At 30.5% G+C, this 22,547-nt stretch overlaps 1 protein-coding gene across 3 annotated transcripts in view; it reads left to right on the top strand.

Moving 5' to 3' along the window:
- The window catches only part of RPGRIP1L (RPGRIP1 like), a 123,609-nt gene that overhangs the window by 11,814 nt on the left and 89,248 nt on the right, over window positions 1–22,547 (top strand). For all 3 annotated transcript variants that reach the window (XM_051979855.1, XM_051979856.1, XM_051979854.1), the window contains 5 exons: window positions 5,988–6,084; window positions 6,942–7,085; window positions 13,601–13,706; window positions 15,687–15,833; window positions 19,128–19,201. In XM_051979855.1, the coding sequence (XP_051835815.1) occupies window positions 5,988–6,084; window positions 6,942–7,085; window positions 13,601–13,706; window positions 15,687–15,833; window positions 19,128–19,201 (568 nt within the window). The remainder of the gene's footprint in view (window positions 1–5,987; window positions 6,085–6,941; window positions 7,086–13,600; window positions 13,707–15,686; window positions 15,834–19,127; window positions 19,202–22,547) is intronic.

Genomic DNA, 22,547 nt, shown 5'->3' with positions numbered 1-22,547 from the left:
GTTTAAAACTCTAGAATTCTTAAAGCTCACTTTTCTCTGTCTCACTTAATTCTGCTCTTGGCTTTTAAAGATTTAGAACAGCTTTTCATTCTTGCTTTTGATTAATTTTAGCATTTGTAATGTCATATAAATGCATTGTTACATTTTATTTTTTGAAAAGAAAGTTAAACTTTATGTAAAAGTAATGAACAAATTTGCAAATTGTATTTTAAGCATATTTTGAGAAACCTAGATTTCTTTTTTAAAAAGAATGAAATTAAGCTTTAATGTGAGGAAGCAAGTAAAAGAAAATCAATTAGTTTATCTTTAAAGTCTTCGAACTGTTTTATTTTTATGAAAGTTTTATAAACTTTTTATAGTTATATTAGAGCCCTTATTTATATAAAGTTTGCCAAATGCTGAAAGATAAATTTTCTTCACTATGATCTGATAGCACTGTCCTCTTTTTACAGATGAATAATAGAGATAACATGACCTTTTAATTGTAAGGAACCCCAAACCCAAATCGTTTAGTCAAGCTCAATGATACTAAAATATAATGAAATGTAGTGATGTTATTAATTTTACATAACAAAAGAAACATTTCTAATTGTAAATTATTTTTAAAAGCTTTTATTTCATGAAAAATAAAAACTTTTTTCTTAATATATAGATACACAGAAAAGTAATCTAAAATTTCATGCTTAATTTAGTGAAAAAGCTAAACAGGAAAGACAAAAATAGTTGCTTTAGTTTTCAATGTAGCTGAAAACTTTAATTGTCTCATTTGTACAGACATCTCTTCAAAAATAAGGACTCACAAACGTAGAATGGAGATGCATGAGGAAAGGCTTGGTCATTTATATTTGGTTTTAGAAATAGATACTTTATAAAAATATCATAAATTATGACTCAGAAAATAGAATGTTACCATTGATTAATTTCATGATTTGAACAAACTATTTGATCTTTCCTGAGCTTTTTCTTTATTTGTTAAATAGAAATAGTGCCTATAAATAAACTTTGCTCAGGATAGTGTCATTTATTAACTCTGAAGTTTATGTAATATATGTTAAAGATATGTCATAGTATAACAGAAATAACACTATATTAGGAATCAAATTCTAGCCTCAACTGGCTGATTTTGGGCAAGTCACTTTTTTTTTTATTTTAAAATTAGGATTTAGATTTAATATTTAATAATAAGCCAATAAAATTGGTTTATTAGGTTTTGGAAATTCTATATCAAATGCCTTCATTTTTTTATTATGTTTTATCTTAGTTAATTGAATTTATTATGGAAATATTACAAATTACCAATGCTTAATAATCAGTACCCAGATAGGACATATTGTATACCCTTTTGAATAAAAACTTCTTGTGAATTCCAAGAGTAAATAGAATTCTACTCTTTGGGAGGATCATCAAAGTAATAATCACATTCTTTCAAATGACTTTAGTTGTATATTATATGATTCTTATTAGTTCATAAAATTAAAAAAATTCCATCCTCAGTGTATATAGCTCTTCAACCAAAGAAAGTCTATTCTAAACCTCTTCTCTATTTATTAAATGTAGCATATTGAAAAATAATGGCTTAATTTTAAGAAATAACAAAAGCCAAAGTATTTTATTAGAATAATCAGAAGCCTCATGCCCATCTATAGGAAGACTATTTTCCATAAGGGAATTAAAAGGTAAGTGATTATCAACATAATTTTTTTAATTTAATATTTTACCAGAAATTATATGTGACATTATACCATCCACTAGTTAGAGCAGACATCAAAATTAATATCAACTTAGAAAAAAGGTAATAAGATTTTACCATAACTTCAACCTGACCTATTCAAAAGAAGCTAAAAAATAATAAATAGAAGACAAATATATTGACATTGATTATTGCCATTTTCTGCAAAAATCAATCTGTTAGAGAACAATTACTGTAAGGAGGAGGCCCACAAAGCCCAGACATCACTTGAAAAGAGAAAACATTTGATTTCCTTGCTAGATGGAGAGTGTTAGTAGCCCAGTTTAAAATACAAACTCAACAAAATACAATTTAGTCTACAAAAAGCTTGCTGTAAGACTCAAATGAATAAATTACTACGTAGTTCATAAATGACACTATTGGGAAGACAAAGACATGAAGAAAAAAATTAAAATTATTTCTATACCAATCCGTTTTTATTATGACTAACAAGGGGACTACCCTAATTTAGCTTATATACCATACAAAGAAGCAAAGTAGCACTTGAAAAAACAAAATTGGAAAATGTGACTGAAAGCAAGTATACATTGTTGTAATCTATGGGAATTATAAAACAATCGTGAAAGCATTGCGGTTTCACTTTGGAGTTATCAAAAAAGGGGAAGGTACCAAAATCATGGAAAAAATATTGAATGATATTAACATTTCCAAAGTATTATAAGGAAAGAACTTAAATAAATATTCAACCATGCTCCTACTCTCTTATCTTCATAAAATCTTCTTTTGGGTTTTTGTTTTTTTTGCTGAGGCAATTGAGGTTAAGTGACTTGCCCAGAGTCACACAACTAGGAAGTATTAAGTGTCTGAGGCCAAATTTGAATTTAGGTCCTCCTGTCTTCAGGGCTGGTGCTCTACTCACTGCACCTAGCTGCCCCTGTATCTTCACAAAATCTTTACAAAAGTCATCTATATGCATATTGAAGCTATCTTTGATGAAAACATGAAGAGAGAAGAATATCTCTTAATTGAGATCGATTATATGTATGTGTAATTTTAGTTTTGTTTTATTGTTTCTTGATTTCTCAGTCTTTCACTTTCATTTGCTCAATTCTAATTTTTAATGAGCTTTTTTTCTTCAGTGAATTTTTGTGCCTCTTTTTCCATTTGGCCAGTTTTGCTTTTTAAAGCATGCTTCTCCTTACTGGCTTTTTGTATCTTTTACCACTTAGCCCGGTCTGTTTTTTAAGGTGTTATTTTATCTCATACTTTTTTGTGTCTCCCTTACCAAGCTATTGACTAGTTTTTCATGATTTTCTTACATCATAGTCATTTCTCTTCCTGGTTTTTCCTCTCTCTCTCTTGATTTTCAAAATCATTTTTGAGTTCTTCCATGACCTGAGACCAATTCTTATTTTTCTTGGAGGCTTTGGATGTAGGACCTTTGACTTTATCTTCTTCTGTGTGGTCAGTCCTATCTTAGTGCTAGCAAAAAGATTCTTGTAGTCTCTGTACAATTCAATCCCCTTAACTTCTCTGGGCTGAGAGCTTGGGAAGCAGCTGCTATTGCTGCTGCTGGTTCAGGGGCTCCCATTGCTTGTTTCTGGTTTCCTAAGTCTGTGTCTGTGCTGGCCCACATGAGCTGGACTGTACCCTACTCTGTACAATAGACTTTTCCCATTGACAGTCTAAGTTGTTTTTTGCTGGAAATTTTTTCATGCCATTGTTTTATGGTATTATTTAAAGGTGTTTAGAAGGTTGTGGGGGAAGGGCTCAGCTGAGTTTCTGCCTTTTCTCCACCATCTTGGCTCTGCCCCTCTGTAATTTTCACTTGGTAGAGTAAATCTCAGCCTAAAAAGCTGTCCTCCAATAGATGCCTTGAATATTACAGAATCACAAAATTTCATTATGTCATAACAGAAAATAACACTTCAGACTTCTGCTGTTCTATGTGAAGCAAGAGATAAAGCATGAAGATATACTTGTCAAAAATGGAGGGTCTTAAGCAATATCTAAATGATGAGGTGAAGTCCACCAGATGCTTCTTTTTGTAGATAATATTAAACCGATTATATCAAATCCGAGCATAGTACAGGATCACTGCAGTGAAATTTATTCTTCCTCAAAAGAAATGAATAAAAATCCATTCAAGAAATAACTTAAGTGAATGAAAAATGCCTCATCCCAACTCTCTTGTGCTGTTGATTGACCAATCCATTGAGAGTACATTGATGTGGCATTTATGACAAGTGGTACAAAACAGATGGTGAGTTGGTCCCAGAACTGAATTAGATATAGATAGTGGTCACAATTGCTTCTGAGAAATTATCCTATGCTTTCAGGAACCTAAACTTTTCCTCAATACAAAGATTGACATTTTTAATACAATTATCTCAAGTACTGAAACACCACAGTCTCCAAGAAATCAAAATTGTGGATAGTAGACGACATGTCATGTGTCCCATTGCGAAGTATCATATTGTCAGTGGTGACTTATATGCTAAAAGGAGAATGGGGAATATCTTTGAGAAATGTTTGAACAATAAAAGGGAAGTAGACCAATTACGTGATGACATGAAGTTATCATATTACACAAACTGCTCAAATACTACCCATGAAATGAGTGACACTAACATAGTGGTGGATCTTTTGTGAAGTACTTAAGAGATATAAGTCCTAGGAGATGAGAATTCAAGTATGTGTTAGGATCTATGAGGAAAGAAGAGCTGTGTCAATGAGATCACAGAACCATTGAAACACTAAAGTATAATGAACTATTAGAAATTTTTCCTAAAATTTGTGTATTCTATGAATTCTTAACCTTTCAGGCAATTATTTCACTGTTGAGTAGGTTATGTTAAGCCTTAAGTATAGTACAGGTATCCATTTTTTAATGATTTTTATAGTACCTGCATAATTTGCTGAAGAAAAAATTTAGAATTGTTGCTAAATTAATAATAATGGAAATCATGTGAGCCTGTTACTTGGTGTAGGAGTATTCCACAAGTGAAATAGTTTTTATAATAATACATAAAGAAATCCTTTATACTTAATATGTACTAAAAACAGATGAAAGTTTCTTAATTGGATCATATTGTGATTTGTTGAAAAATGAATTTTTCTAAAGCTATTCAGATTCAAATTCAAATTATAAGCTTGCACAAAGCTCTAGTGTGATTTGGGTTTAGTTATTATTAAGTGTTTAAAAGTGTCTTTCACTTAAAAAACTTTGTGTATCCACTAAGTAAGTTCTACTCTGCATTATCCATTTCAAATTTCAGAAGCAAAACTAAAACAAAAAGGTAAAGTAAAAAGGTGATTAATTTTATGATGGGTTTTTAGAAAGTGATGTATAAATTATTTTTGTTAACTGAATCATATTTCATATACAAGGAGTTTTCTTTTAATAGAAATACAATTTTGAATTCTGTAAAGCTGAAAATTATTTTTATAAAGCAAATAACTGTCCTTGATTTATCTTTCATATAAATGTGGATTTTGATTTAAAACAAGGTAAATTTAATAATTTTTATTTATATTTTAAGAACATTAACATTAAATAGCAATAATGATCCTATTAATTCAAGTATCTATTCTCTATTCTCCATGGGAAAAAAACCTTCTTTTGTCTTAATTTGTTATCATTCAGTCATGTTCATCTCTTCATGGTCTCTTTTGGAGTTTTCTTAGCAAAGATACTGGAGTGTTTTGCTATTTTCTTCTCCAGCTGATTTTACAGATGAGGAAATTAAGAATTAAGTGACTTGACAGGATTATACTACTAGAAGTGTCTGAACTCAAATTTGAACTCAGGTCTTCCTGACTTCTGATAGAGCCTGCTACTCTATTGCGCCATTTAGCTGAGCTTTATCTTGATTATCCAGATTATCACTAACAAAATAAAGTAGAAATTTGTCTCTTTCCTTTTCTTTGATCCTTTACATTTTCTGTGAAGATCTGTTTGGAAGATATTAGTTGTCCATGGTTCCCCCTCAACCCTCAAATCCTATTCCAGGAATTCTAAATCTTATCTGAATCTAATGACCTCTACACAATTCAGTTTTTACAATCAAATTTGTAATGGTTACTATGTTTCCTGTAATTTCAACTGTTTGAGATATAACAATCTCTTTTATGGTGTCTGATTCTATTATTATGTATGACAAAAAAAAACTTATTATTGATCCTTATTTAATTATAAACATTAGTATTACTGAAAACCAAAAAGACATATCTATCTTTTTAGTGCTTGTATTTATTAAATCACTTCAGTAAACTCAATTTTGTCATTTATTTTTAGGTACAAAATTTCAAGATATAGAAATTACAGGAACTCCACACCCTACAATTACAGGACTTAAACAACTTCAAGAGGCAAAAGAAGAAATAAAAGTTTTGTATGTATACTTTTCATTCATTATGAATACAAATTTTATTTACTTTCTAAGAACCAAATTTTTCCAAAAATTAGGTTAAATATTACCATAATTAATTCCATGGTAAATCAGAATAGATATACAACATATTCAATAAAATGAGAAAAACATCCAGCTTCATTGACTGAAAGGTTTAGAGAGCAAGTACTTTTAGTATAATCCAATCCCTCTTCCCCCCAAGGAATAGCATAAATCTCAATCATTTAGAATAGTATAAGCTTCAGCGTGTACATGGTGGCCCACTTGCAATGGCTGCAAAGGAAAAACTTTAAAATTCATTAAAGAATTTGTTGAACTCTTACTATGTACACAGGATTATAGTTATCTTCAGCTAGTCTATAAACTTTGGTCCCTTCATGTTTACTTTTGCTTCTCTCACCTACATTTACATTTCAGATTGAAGAAAATTGGATCTAGATCACCTGTGTGTCTACAATTCCTTATCTTCTAGGTTCTGGACCATCTCTGTTTCTTGAGCTTGTAAAGCCTGGACATTTTGGTTACAATCTATGATTAGATAACAAAATGATCTTTTTATACTACAACATTCATATATTCTAAATCTAACTTCAGCTTATTATTTTTATGTATTTTAATGAATTAAACCAGAATTCAATCCCTTGATGAATAGCCTAAACATATATATACATTTTTAGCCTATTAATGTTTCTTTTTAGACTGTTATTGCATACCTGGGCATGAAAACATTTGATCAAAAAAGATCTCCCATTTCTTCCTTTCAACATAAATAATAATTTTAGCTTTGATTATAAAGTTTTTCTCCAACAGTGTTTCATTAAGGTATTCCTGTGTTTTAGAGAAACTTTGGTTGAAACACAAAAAGAGCAGATACTAGATCTGGAGCACACAACAGAATTACTGAAAACTCAGATGAGAAAAAAAGAAAATGAGCATGAGGCATCTCTTTTACAACTTCGAGAGCAGCAAGTAACAGATCAAAGGTATCTGGAAAATAAAAATTTCCACCTACAGTAATTACAGTTATTGTAGGATGTAGGATGTATTGTTATTATATATTTTGTTTTATAGATTATTTTTATTTATATTCATAATATTGTTTGACTTTACTTTGAATGTATTACAATGGCCTAGGGGTAGTATGCTATCATTAACATGCTGTATAACCTGCTATCTTCCTAGGAAATAAGACATAAAAATGGAGAGTTGTAGACTCAAATCATAAGTTCATGGCATATTGAATTGAAAGAGATCTTTGAGATTTATTCAGTGTAATAGTCATATTTTGTAATAAAGAAAACAGAAAGGTTGCGCATATCATCCAATTTATCACAGGCCATTTGTGGCATAATTGAAGTTAGAACTCATATAGCCTAACTCATAGTCCCTACTTATTTCTGATCTGTCACTGTAGATGATAGAGCCCTTTTGGTTATCAGACATGACCTGGATGAAAATCCAGCAAAGAAGACTGAGGAGTAGTAAGATAAAAGAGAGCAAGAAATATTTTGATACTACTACTTATATTGTGAGGATAATATACAGACATATTAATATAAATATTCATTTAAAAAAAAATACTTAAACGGCCTGTTTAGGGAATTAAAAGAATATCTAATGAGCCATCTCTTTAGTAAATTTTTTTTTCACCAATCAGAAGACTACATTAAAATGAAGCTGAAGTATACAGGGACTTGTAAATTACCTAAAGTCCCCCAAATTAGATAGATAGTGAATTTATTTCTTGCTTCATAAATTGTATGAAGATTTTATTTCTATATAATGAATATACCTATTTCAGATAGAGGAGTGAAAACTAAAAACTTAACTTACTAGAAGTGACTTTAGGATATCCCCCCCCCCTCCCATGTTTATATGTATTTTGATATTTTATGGGTAACAGCAAATTTTTTTAAACTAATGGAAAACTGTTGAAATAATGTTAGGGAGAACATAAAACGTGGTATAATTTACTGTAGAAAAATATCACAAAATAAAAAACATATTTAAACTTCTTTTTTATAGATGCATTATTTCAGATTTGAAATTCTAGAAGTCTGATCTGGATGTTAGATTCCATGTTCCAAACATGAACTTAATGTAGTTGTAATCTTCAGAGTAGTAGGGCCTGATATTTATGGCAAAGGGCCTTTTCAGAGAATATTAGAGAAACCCTTCATAGTATGTGTTTAATAGACCAGTTTGGTTTGGCATCAGTTTGACATAAACTTTTGGTTATTCAAAGCCTTTAATTGCTTTGAAGTAAGAGCCCAGTACTGCTCCTTTTTATTAAAATCATATTTTTTCCTGTTGTTGTGGCCTATTTGGGAAGACCAAGTTGTGATTTTTGCATATGTTCTACATAATGCCTCATTAGTTTAAAATCTTGTATCATTTACAAGTAGCCTACATGTCTGTGTTATTTTGAACAAAAATTCATATTAAAATTTAAACATATAAAAACGCACATTTTCTGCTTATTAAACTAGGAGACCTTAAACTAAATGTAAAACAGTTATGTGTGAACACTAAAAATCAGGAGGATTTTGCCTTTTGTCAGATTGTCATTTAAATACTAATTTGTTTCCCCTCTTGATTAAAAATTACATAACTCATAATATTTGACAAACAAAATTTTGCCTATGAATTTACTCAATTACCTTAGTGGAAAGAAAATATCTTAGATTTGCATAGAAGATAACTACCTTCTACATGTATGGAGAATAAGGAAAATTATTTACTAAAACTCTCTTTATTCCCTTCTTTGTTCATACCCTTAGTCATAAGATCAGATCTTATATTAGCTGTTGACAGAAGATGTAACTATGGTCTGAGGTACCTATATCCAGCCCAAGAAAGTTTCCTTTGTTGCCTTTTTTTTTTTAATCCAGCAAAGATTTTTTTTAAATCAATTACTCTGTCCTAAACACTGTTTTATGTGTTAAGAATGGTGTAATTGTCCTAAGTCTCAAGAAGTTTTCATTCCACTAGAGGAAAACAACATGAACACAGTTAAGTAAATACATTTTAGTTTTTTTGATAAAGGGAAGACTTCAGCTATATTTTTGGGCTTAAAATCAGTTAACTGATACAGTTATTAAAAAATGACTACTCTTCTTTTATATCTAAATGGCAGGTTGTTCCCCTCTTTTGTGGCAATTTTTCATTAGTCTACAACATCATGTATGTCCTTCATATATGTAATTCAATGGATCCTTAAAAGCTTCCTCTACCATGGCATGGATTATGATATTCATGTCTTACTCTAACCAATCTAGTGGTAGTACAACCCCACTACAAGAATACATTCTTTTTTTTTAAATATAGCTTTTTATTTACAAGATACATGCATGGGTAATTTTTTAGTATTGCCAATTGTAAAACCTTTTGTTCCAACTTTTCCCCTCCTTCCCCTCACCCCCTCCAGATGGCAGGTTGACCAATACATGTTAAATATGTTAAAGTATAAATTAAATACAATATAAGTATACATGTCCATACAATTATTTTGCTGTATAAAAAGAATCAGACTTTTAAATAGTGTACAATTAACCTGTGAAGGAAATAGAAAATGCAGGTAGACAAAAATAGAGGGATTGGGAATTCTATGTAGTGGTTCATAGTCATCTCCCAGAGTTCTTTCCCTGGGTGTAGCTGGTTCAATTCATTACGATTCTGTTGGAACTGATTTGTTTCATCTCATTGTTGAAGAGGGCCACGTTCATCAGAATTGATCGTCATATAGTGTTGTTATTGATTTATATAATGATCTCCTGGTCCTGCTCATTTCACTCAGCATCAGTTCGTGTAAGTCTCTCCAGGCCTCTCTGAAATCATCCTGCTGGTCGTTTTACAGAACAATAATATACCATAATATTCATATACCACAATTTATCCAAACATTCTCCAATTGATGGGCATCCACTCAGTTTCCAGTTTCTGGACACTACAAACAGGACTGTCACAAACATTCTTACACATACGTGTCCCTTTCCCTTCTTTAAGATCTCTTTGGATATAAGCCCAGGGTATGCACAGTTTGGTAACTTTTTTGAGCACAGTTCCAAATCGCTCTCCAGAATGGCTGAATGTATTCACAAGTCCACCAACAGTGTATCAGTGTCCCAATTTTTCCACATCTCCTTCAACATTCATCATTATCTTTCCCTGTCATTCTATACAATCTGACAGGTGTGTATGGTATCTCAGAATGCAACAGTACATTCTTAAAGGATGTGACACTGAAGACCCTTTTCTCTTTTTTCTATGCCTAGTTGCTAAAACCTATATTGTAGCTTTTCTATTTGTATCCTTAGAGTTAAGCACTGAGCTTTGAATTTATTTAGCGCACCTAAATAATGCTAATTCATTCATTCATTGCATTTTGGAGAGAGTGTTTGGTTATAGAGGTGAGAGCACTAGAGTTAGAAAAGACACTGGGATTCAAATCTCACACTGAATTGTGATGACTTTGCTAATCTCACCCTTCTTTCCTCATCTGTCAGATGAAGATAATACCTGTACCTTAATATAGCTTATTGCCTTAAAATATTAATGTCAAACTTCAATGAGATCTATATAAAGCATTTTATGAACCTTAAAATGCTGTATAAATAAATGTTTGATATTATTACATAGACATTTAAATACTCATTTCATTGAATTTTCTCTTTATCTTTTTTTCTTTCATGACTGCCCTTCATGTTAACCAGATTTTAGTGCTATAAAAATCTTGTTTGTGGAACAAAAGCATATGATACTGTATATGATATTCTAAAGGCCTCAAATTCCTGTAAATATGAACCTATGTTATCACATTGATTTAAACTTTAAATATAGAGTGTCCCAAAAAGTTATAGTGTGGTTTTAAATTAAGGATTAAAACTGCACTGCGATTTTTGGTATACCTTATGCTTACTATAATCAGTTTAATGCTCTCAGCTAAAAAGCTTTACACTGAAAAAAAAAAAAAAAAAGCCATATTCTTTTTGGTATCAAAAAATACATACATTCAACAATCAAACCTATTTCAAGCTCACAAAACTACCTTTTTTTAGAGAGATTGAACATATTTTTCATTGTACTTATGTATTCTGTATTAAATATTCATGTCTTTTATTTCCAAGTAATCTAATTATTTCTGAACTATATTATTTCTATAATTTTCATCTAAGACAAATTCACTAACAGGTGTTAAATATCTACTATTGGCAGAGCATTATAGCTGAAATACTATCTGAAATGTTGTGCCTGTTTCCCTGACATTCAAAACAAAATAATTAGTTAGCAAGAACAGTCAATTCTGACCCAGTAGTTCTGGGTTCAAACTTCAGAAGCTTCTCTTGGTAGCTAGATGACCTTGAGTGAGTCACTTCACTTGTGAGAATCAGTTTCTCAATTGTGATACTGGAATACAAATTTTTACAGAATTATTATGCAGATTGAGATGGCATACGTGAAGTGTTTTCTATTGCAAATTGCCTTTAAAATGTCAAATTTTACTAATAGTCCTATGATTCTATAGAAACTAAATGTGAAATCGGAACAGAAACGAGTGTCAATATAAAGTAATTATTAAATAAAAAATTTAAAAAAAAAAAAAAAAAAAAGAAACTAAATGTGCCTGTGGGGATGAGTATATTCAATTGAAAAGCAACAAAGCAGAATAATGAGAATTCCGGACTTCCATCCAGAAGACTCTGGTTTCAGTTCTTTTTTCCTTCCTTTACTAACTAACTGAAGAAGTCATTTAATTTCTCTAAGTTTCCATTTCCTCATCTTTTGAATAAGTTTAGTTAAATGTATATCACAGGATTGTTGTAAAAATCAAGAGTATTTTTCAACCTTAAGTTGTATGTATTAGCATAGATTATGCACTTAATTGTTTTTCTCCTCTTTTTTTATTTTTTTTATTTTTGCTTCTCTTGCTATTACAAAGCAACGTTTTTTAATTAATAAAGATTATGTGTTTATGAATCTTATAATTATGGAAGTATTTGAACATATTAAAAATAAGAAAAAATTTAGAGAAACTAAAAGTGTTATCAGAATGACTGTTACCCATGTGGGTGTTAAATTTTTCTTAGTCAAGAGTTACCAAGAGAAAGCAAATTTAGCAATTCTAAAAAACATAAAAACTTGATTTCACAGAAGTTTTTAAATTTTTGCTTTAGACTTTATTGAAAGTTCTGGATCAAGAAACAAACAAACAAAAAACCCAAGGGGGAAAAAAAAAGAAAATTCTAGGTCATACTCTATTGAACTTTATTAATTGGCATTATCTCTCCATGATGTCAGATTTCATTAGGTGAAGAAGCAGAGTAATTTGTTAAATAATTATAAAAATATTATTAATATATATTGCTGAACCACTTAATCAAAAGTGTTAGACATTTAATATTGTGCTAAGGCTGCTTTGGCCTAGATCTGAGATTATAGTCTTGTTTATCTTCTTTGTAAGGACAATTCACTGGCCAATGCCAAAACATAATGAACTTTCAGATATCAAAGGGGAAAATTAAGTATTTCAAGTCCTCAGCTGGTTTACAGATGTGTAAGCTTTGTAGTCTTATTTTCTGGTTCCAGTATGGCATTGTGACAATTTTTCCAATATGTGTACAGTAGATAAATTTTAGAAGAAAAATTATGCATTTCAAATAGAAAACTTAATATTTCCATTTTAAAACATATCTTTTACTTGAAAGTGTAAATCAAAATTTAGTTGTATATTGTCCTCAAATACTATTAGATGTAAAACAAATTTAATTAGGTCACCTTTCCTGGTCTATATGTGTATATGTCTTTTGAAAACAGGTATTCATTTAGATCTGTGATTAACCTTTATAAGATCTTCCTGTACAATTGGTGTTTGCTTTAATCTAAGGAATAATACAAAATAGGATTGGAGCATATAGGGTTTCTATATACCCTCTGGATGGTAAATGATCTCATAGAGCTAAAGGCACATCTGCAACTTATTTAGATGCCATCTTAGGGCATTATTAGTATAAAATGCTAGGTCATTTTCTTGAATATTTAGAAAAGTTTTAGTTCTAAGGGAAAGCTCCAATAAGTAGTAATCTTATGATACCCTCAGTGATATCATAATAATATGATAATAGTAAGACTATATTACAAAACAAATTTTCATCTAGGCAGAAAATTATTACATATCTCTTTTTTCTATTAAAACATTAGTCTTTATAAATATCTCCATGAAAAATATTATGTGCATGCCACCTTTTAATAAGCTAAGGAATCATTTAAAGCCTCTAAAATAAATACTAAGAATTATTATAAGTTGAATTTTAGTTGCTATCTATAATTAGATATAGAAGGAATATAGGGTTAATGAAATCACACTTCAAATTTCCCCCCCAAAAGGGTGATTAAATATGAAAATATAATAGTAAAACAATTTACAAGTGTGTTAAAGTTTTCTAAAAAGAAAATTTTTATTCTATCATATATTCTTCCTCCCTTTTTTTTAAATCTGAAGGTCAAATATTCGGGAAAATGTGGAACTGATCAAACTTAATAAGCAGCTTGTGGAGAAAAGTGATGCCCTTACAATAATGGAAGGAAAATATATCCAACTTGAAGAGGTACTGTTCTAATGAGAAGTGTTGTGCTTTTATTGATAATGTATGAATAATATGGATTATCAAAATGACATTCACAAGTTATGCAAGATGTCCTTATACATATACTCAATAACTTTCAACGCAGGTGTCTTAAATTGCTTGAGTTACTATTACTTCATTGTTATATTTGTTATTTATGACCTTAAACCTAAATATATAAAAAAACTTTTATTCTTAGAGTAGAAAAATATGAAATGTGTATGTGTTGATATGAGTGGAACAATAATAAAAAGATTATCAAAAATCAAAAGGATATTTGTTTTAACTATTTTTATCTGAATTGCCTTTGAGTACATAATTTGAAAAGTATAGAGCATATATTTGTACACAAAATCAATTCTAAACTTTCCTGATATATCTTAGAACTACCAAAACTATAGATAGTTCAAAAGAAGTTTTAATTATACATTATTATCAGTGTTAACTTCTTAATTTCACCACATAATTACCTAATTGAGTATCTAGTTCTAGCAGTGTTTATTGAAAACATAAATATCTCCAGTAATGGGTATATTTGGGGTTCTTATATCCCCATAACTGGTTTAATAAGAATATTGACCCCATCAGAATATGCAACAAGAGTACCTTTATTTATTTGAACTGAATAGTTAACATAAATTAAGGAATTATGAATACCAAAACCTTCTAAATAACCAGAATTCTTATTAAGCAACATTTATTTCAAAGTTTGGATACAGAAAAAGCAGTAAATTAAGTCGTGTCTTCTAAAGCTCCAGTTTACTATTAATGAAGATGGTATTAAAATGTCCCCATAAATTGTAATTCTAAAATTAGGTAGGAATGTCTCAAAATCTCAAAAGCTGTCTTGCACATAAATGACAGAAAGAACATATTAGAGAAAAGGTGTGATAGAAATATCTACATGTTAAAAAAAAGAAAAAATGAAAATTCATTTAACCTGAAATGCATTTTAAAATTAAGAAAAGACCTCACAAATTATTCTATTTTCAATTATCTTTTAATTATTTAGTTTTCAATATAGCACCCTTGTCAAATATATTATTAAGTATTGAGAGTAAGTACTCACTATACATCCTCTATCATACTATATGTATCTCTTGATAAATGTTGAAACATAGAGACACTGGAGGAATTTGTGCCATTAATAAAGTGAGCTCTTTACTTAAAGACATTAAGTGAAAAAGACAGTATTTTTATAATTATGCCAAGAGTAAAAGTAATTGACCTAAAACAAGGAGCTCAGATGTCATTTTCTAAATAACATCTGCCTTAATATTGAAGGTCGGCTGAAAAGTTAAAGGTGTTTTTCAGTAACAAGAGAATCATTATGAAGATTGACTTAGTCAATTTAGGATATACTTATTCATTTTAGTCAACATTTATATTTCTTTCAAAAGTATATGACATTTAACCATTCTAGAATAAATTAAAAACATCATGATAAATGGACCATTTAAAAATTATATTTTTCCATATCTTCCACAGTGAATTGAAATTATACTTCAATAAAAAATTCAACCTCTAAGACTGGTTTTATCGATATGATAGCAAATCTTTTCAGTTAAAATATCTGTGATCAGCCACTTATTTTTGGTCATTAGTGCAACATTTTTAAACACCATATTTAACCTTAGGGGAAAAAAATTACCAAAGCCAGTTTATTTAGTGGTTACTTTCACCAAGACTAAAGCACAAGTATATGAAAGTCAGGGGAAAACGCTTGTTTCTACAGTGAACCTATGTTAACTTGACCTGACAATTACTTTTTCAAGGCAAATCTTAGGTCAAGAATGTCTCCTATTAACTTAATAGTGAATATGCATTGTGTGTGTTGTTAGTAGTAAACTACTTAGCTTGAACTTAGAGAGTAGAATTATTTAAAAAAAAACAAAACTATTGATCATTTAATCAAAGCTTAATTGGCCAGTAGTTTTGAAAGATTTTCTTTTCTCCTTATAGAATCAAAAACATCTTAAAGCCAGCCATGATGCCTTATTGGCAAATGGAGATGAACTCAATCTACAGCTCAAAGAACATCGTTTAAAGTGCTTCAGTCTTGAAAAGGAACTACAATCCAAGAGTTTTGTTGAAAAAAAATTAGGAGAGGTAAGTACCACGAAATACTGTTAGCATATTTATTAAAAAGCTTGTTGAGAGTAACTCTTTTGAGAAGATGTAAGAAAAAGCTTCAAGCTTTAATAAAACCACAAATTTGATAACATTTTACAGTTTACAAAGTACTTTGCTCTCAACAAATTCATAAGGTACATGAATAATATCAGTCCTGTTATCCCATTTTACAAATGAAACAACTAAGACTCAAAAGAAGTTCAATAACTTTTTAATAGCCAGACTCTTGGTAGAGATCAGAGTAAGGAATCAAATTCAGTTCTTCTGCTTCCAAGTCCATTGAGTTTTTCATTACATCATCCTGCCACCACAAGGAAATATCCTCTTCAAAAGCATTATAAGCTGGGAGTAGTAAATGAATTGAAAGTTTTGCACAATAGATAGTAATAAATGCTATTTTTTCATTTAATTTTTTTTTTAACTTAAAGACACTTGTCTTGAAAATAATTCTTTCATTTTGAAACTGGAGTCCAAATTGTGAGACTTAACTGTTTCATCTATAATCCCTAGTTATTTGCAATGCAAAAGAATTCTAATAAGTTTCTCTGAGCATTTTTATGTACTATCAGTTAATTATTAAGCATTTATTAAGTACCTGTTATGTGCAGGGCTCTGGAAATTTCAGGAAAAAAGAAATAGAATTTGCCTTGTAGAACTAACCTTTGATCAGAAGAAGCAACATATACACATATTAGCAAATACAAGAATGCACAAAACAAAGAGAGTCATTTGGGCATGCACAAGCATCTAGGATGAATCTAAAGCCCTCATTTAGAGAGTGGCACTTGAGCTCACTTTTGAAGGAAGTCTAATTTCTAAGAAACAAATGAGAAGATAGTACATTCTGGGCATGTGGTGTGGGTTATATTCTTTTGCAAAAGCACATAATCAGAAGATACAATGTCAGGAATAGCAATTTTGCAGAATGTTTTTTATATTGAAGACCATTATCTTTATTTTGTACACGTTTCTATTTTATAAGAGGCAGCAAAAGTCACAAAGAACATAGAATCAGAAAGACCTCAATTCAATTCAGCTTCAGACAATTGATAGTTGTGTGACTTTGACAAGTCATTTAATCTCAGTCTACCTCAGTTTCCACATATGTAAAATGGGGATTACAATAGCATCTATCTCCTAGGATTGTTGTGAGGATCATAGATAATATTTGTAAAGTACTTAGAACAATGCTTTTTGTTAATGTTTAGTTGTTCACTTGTATCTACATAAACCTGTGGAAAGTTACTGATGTGATTTGCCATTTCCTTTTCCAGTGTCCCCCCTATTTTATAGATGAGGAGCCGAGGCAAATATGAGTTAAGTAACTTGCCCAAGGCTACATAGATTTTAAGTGTCTAAGGCTTGATTTGAACTCAGATTCTCCTCACTCCAAGCCCAGTGCTTTATCTACTAGTGCTTTACCAAACTGACATAGTAAGTGCTATATATTGTCTTTTCTTATAGCTTATAAACTCCTTGAGGGAAAAGATTTGTCTCATTTGTATCTTTTTATTCCTAGCTATGTAGTACAGCAACTGGCATATAATATAGGTGCTTGATAAATGTTTATTGATTGAATGAAACTAATGTATTAAAAAGATTAATGTGTAATAAGGTAGACTGGAGCTAAATTGGGAAGAGCAGTAAGTAACCACTTAAGATCTTCCAGGCAGAGAATAATATGCTCAAACTTTTGCTTTAAGAATGACATGTTGATGAACTGATGCTAAGTGAAATGAGCAGAACCAGGAGATCATTATACACTTCAACAACGATACTATATGAAGATGTATTATGATGGAAGTGGATTTCTTTGACAAAGAGACCTAACTCAGTTTCAGTTGATAAATGATGGGACAGAAGCAGGTACACCCAAAGAAAGAACACTGGGGAAATGAATGTAAACTATTTGCATTTTTGTTTTTCTTCCCAGGTTATTTTTACCTAATGAATCCAATTCTCCCTGTGCAACAAGAGAACTGTTCGGTTCTGCAACCATATATTGTATCTAGGATATACCGCAACATATTTAACATATATAGGACTGCTTGCCATCTAGGGGAGGGGAAAAATCGGAACAGAAACGAGTGCAAGGGATAATGTTGTTTAAAAAAAAAAAAAAATTTACCCTGGCATGGATTCTGTCAATAAAAAGTTATTATAAAAAAAAAATAACATGTTGACAACAATGGAGAGTTTGGATGAGGGAGGAGAACTACTTGAGACAGGAAGACTTAATTAGGAAACCATTGCTGTAGTCCAGATGGTTACAGTGATAATATTAGTATATCTAGTTATTTCTGATTGATGTGACTTTTCTGCATATCATTAGCTGTATGAAATACCTTAAGATTCATTCATCTGATTGCAGTAATAATTGCAATCCTTCTATAAGCAACTCCATATCTCCAGGTGTACACAAACTAAATTTATAGCCGTTAAATAACATTTTTCTGCTTCTAAGAGGTCAAAGAGGTATGAATACCTGACTTTTTGTCTTTGAAATATACTTGCATAGTTCTATGACTGGAGACATATTTGTCTTTTTATCTTACTATGTTCCATATTGATCCTTTTTTTGTTGGAGGTATTTTGTAAAATGCTCTGGATCATGGGGAAAGACTTTATTTCTGAATAGTTTTGTGAATAACCATTTAAATTATATGCAAAACTAAAATGGAAATCTAAATGTTAAAGTAATTATAGCATTGTGATAAATGTATGTACTAAATATTTATATGCCTTCTACCAAACATCATTTAAGGCTATACAAAAACAGGTAGGAACTTGTATTTGGTACTCAGGCTATAGTATGCTGATTCTGGCATAGAGTATTTTCCTGTGCAGAATAGAACCTGAACCTCTTAAAAATTCTGAATATCAAGGGAAAAATTATGATCACCAAGGTTATTTTTTATCTAATATTTATGAACCATGAGCTAAAAATTTCTGAATGTTTATGGAACAATTTTATATTAAGGGTAAATGAATATTGTTGGTGTCTTATAGAGTGAAAGGATGGAATAAATCTGTGCTTTCACAAACTTAACAATTAATATTACTTAATAAAAAATTTATTGAGATGAAGAATATTATAGCATAAATTATTGCATAAATTGACAGTGCTCCAAGTCTGTGCTAAATTAAACAGAAATAAGGAAAATTAATACTTACTTTCTATTTAAAAAATCATCAAGAAGAAAATATAAAACCATATGGAGATCAGCTGGTATAATTTTAAACTAATATATATTTTTCTCTTTATTGTAGCTACAGGTTAGAATTAATGATATGGAAAGAGAGAAGGAACTTTTAAAGGAAAACTATGATAAACTATATAACAGGTAAATTTTATAACTCCCTAATTTTTTCCTTTTCCTCAGATTTCATAAACTCTCATTTTTATTAAGCTATTATATTTTAAAGCATCTAACATTCAATGAACAAAATGTGCCCTTAGCAGGTAATAGTAGCTTTTGCAGCATGTGAAGAAGTATAATAAAATCTATGGTGATGTTTTTATAGACATTGGCAATTGATTCTCCATTCATAATATGTAGGTTATGTAAATCCCTTAAGGAATTTATTTAGAGAAGTCATAGCAAGTTTCCTCAGGCAATGGAACTGAAGTGACTTGCCCAAATTCACACATCTAAATAACTATCAAAAATAAGATTCCTGAATCCTAATCCAGCCCATACTTTTCCCACTGTACCAAACTCCCACTATTTCTTTATCTTATAATCTGTTGGTTTTTTTGTTTTTCTTAAATCTAATGAGATAAAAAAAAATCGTGCTGATAATTGTGCATGCTGGTGAATTTTTTTTAGAAATCTAAAGTATCATTGGAGAGAATCCTTATCCTCAATGGTTTGAGAGCAGACATGGTTTTCCTTTTGTCTTTATACTTGCAATGCTTAGCTTTAAGGTCTTATGGCTTCCAGATATTAACATTTTATCACCAAGAAATATTAGTTTTGCAAATTATATTAATTTGATTTCAAATATGAAAATCAGGTTTTTACAGTATGATAGAGTCACATGATTTCAAAATATCTGGACACTTATTTTAGTTGAATCTCAGATTATCTCTTAGCAGTTCTTTTTACCCCTCTATACCTTTTACCATGTCTTGTCACCCATTTACTCAGTGTATGAAGAATAAATAATTGTTCTCTCTCTGCTGATCAATAATATTCTGATTAATGTGATCAAGCATGACACATTTTTTCCTCTCTCAAAAGCAGATCTTATCTACATTTGAGGTACCATTTTGCTTACATTAAATGAAATAGCCTGACATGTTTTCTAAATAGTACTGTGTCATTAACTCATATAATAAGGTATTATTAAGTCATATTGTCTGACTAATTTGGAGAAATCATAGAGCAAAGTCTTTCCTATCTTTAAATGTCCTTGAACTCTAGATCATTGGACTTGCTCTATGAAGAAAAAATTGTGAAGGAGATGGAAAAACCCTTAGTGTAGATAATCTGGAGAATAATCATATTCTTGAGCTTTCATTTTGTTCTTATGCTGCTAATTAAATATGTATTTATCTACTTTATGCTCACTCATCATTACCAGTGGTCATAAGAATGACCACAAGCACTTGTGGGTGTACAACCCGATATTTTATCACTCCTTCAGTGTAACAGAACAACCAAGTGTGCACAAAGAACAATTATTGTGTTTTTTTCCTTGGTTGTCACTGTAGGCAATATACAAAAACATTTTCATGAATAAAAGGTTTTTCGGGACTATTCTCATATGCAGATCTAATCATGTACACAGCCCTTACAAAGCAAATGGAGCCAGATGTGGTTCACCATTTATAGTTACACAGATGGCTCCAAGCACAGAGGAATACAGTAAATTCAAAAGAAATTCCTCCTGAAATTCTAGTGGAATGTAATCCTAAATTTAGAGAGGAAGATAGCAATGGACTAAATTCAGATTGACTTATACTGATTTACACTAGTATTTTGTGGGTTTGGAAAAACCAGGCTGCTAAATTGTTCTTAATTTAAACACATACAGCGTCTGATGTTTCTGCCAGAGTAGCTGTTGGTGATTTTTCTGCTGGTACTAATACTAGTTGGAATACTACTGTTTTCAATTTTTGGCATCTGATATAACATGTAGTTTTGGTTCTATCATATTAATTTTCTGGATCTACATGTTTTTAATAATAGAGCTGTGTGTGTGTGTGTGTGTGTGTGTGTGTGTGTGTGTGTGTGTGTGTGTGTTTTTATGTATACGTTTTAAAGTAACTTTGTCCTCTTTAAAAAATGTAAACGAAAAGAAACATGCTGTATCTTGATATTTAGAGAACTGATGTTTGTTTTTATGTTAGGCCAGGCAATTACAGATTTAAATAAAATTGTCAAAATGTTATTATTTTAGAGCTCTTTACTTTTTGTATGTGAAATGGAAATATTTGCTGCAAAATTGAACCGTCATGCAAAAAAGAGAAGTTTAGAGAACTGTAACTTGTCTTTAAAAATGTTATTTCAAATTTTTTTAAATTGTCCATCACAGAAAAACAAACCATCTATGCCGAATTTTGTGCTTCCCAAAAATGTGAGTTTACTAATTTTTCATTAGAATGAAAATTCCAGACTTGTCTGAAAGTATTAAAACATGCATATATATGCCCAAAAAGTTTACCAAAAAAATGTAGCTTTTGTAACAATATATTTTTGTCATTTTTACTTCATTTGCAATTATAAAATCAGATTTTACAAGCTGATGGGTTTTTTTGATGCAAAAAAATTTATTGAGCAACAGTAGAATAGATTAAACTACTGAAAATTATTCAGCCTACATCTCCTGAAAGGGACTGTTAAGATCCCTCTAAATTCCTCATTTTGTAGACAAGAAAATTAAGCCTCAGGTTGTATAATTTCCAGATGGTCACATAGGTAAATCAAGGTGGGATTCAAACCCAAAAGGTGTTCTGAATTTCCTAATTTAACCTTAGACACCAGTAAAAACTTAGAAAACATAGCTTTACACTGAGATAGGTTATCAAAATGAATTTTCATTTCATAACTTAAGGATAATACAAGAAAGTAAATTATCTCTTCAGTATTTTTAATCACTAATAGTTCTTAATCCTTGCTCAAACTGCTAAATATTGAGGAATTTTGGACAGTGATCATTTGTTGAATCATTATGCTATTTTTATAACCCAATACATATTGTAGTTAAATAGTTTATTGTTATCCCACATGCTATTAATTTTAAGGACAAAGATTACTTTTTCAATACTTCTTAATTAGAATTAGAATTGTTCTTTTTCAATTCAGTACAAAAAAGTTATTATTTTTGTGGTTGCACTTTAGGATTTGTTAGGTTTTTTGGTTTTGGTTTTGAAAAGGACTAATTTTTAATCACTCCATGTTTCAAAGATAAAAAAAAAAAAAAACCAGGTGAGAAATCAGTTCTCTCTGTGTTAAGAGGATTTTTATGTGGGAAAAAATGATTTTGTCAGTTGTCTATTGCTGAGGTTTAGAACTGTGGATTCCTCTGGAGCATGTATCTGAATTCCTTTTCTAGTCCCACAAATGCTATATATACACTGCCAACTTCTCTGGGGTTTGGTGCTCTAAATTAAGGCCAGTTCCTTTGCTCATCCCACAAACTCTTTCATGTTCTGTAACCGCAGCCTGAGAAAGGCGTCTTGGT

The sequence above is a fragment of the Antechinus flavipes genome, chromosome 2, assembly GCF_016432865.1.
Source record: "Antechinus flavipes isolate AdamAnt ecotype Samford, QLD, Australia chromosome 2, AdamAnt_v2, whole genome shotgun sequence".
Taxonomy (NCBI): domain Eukaryota; kingdom Metazoa; phylum Chordata; class Mammalia; order Dasyuromorphia; family Dasyuridae; genus Antechinus; species Antechinus flavipes.
This window is presented reverse-complemented; position numbering and strand designations above follow the sequence as displayed.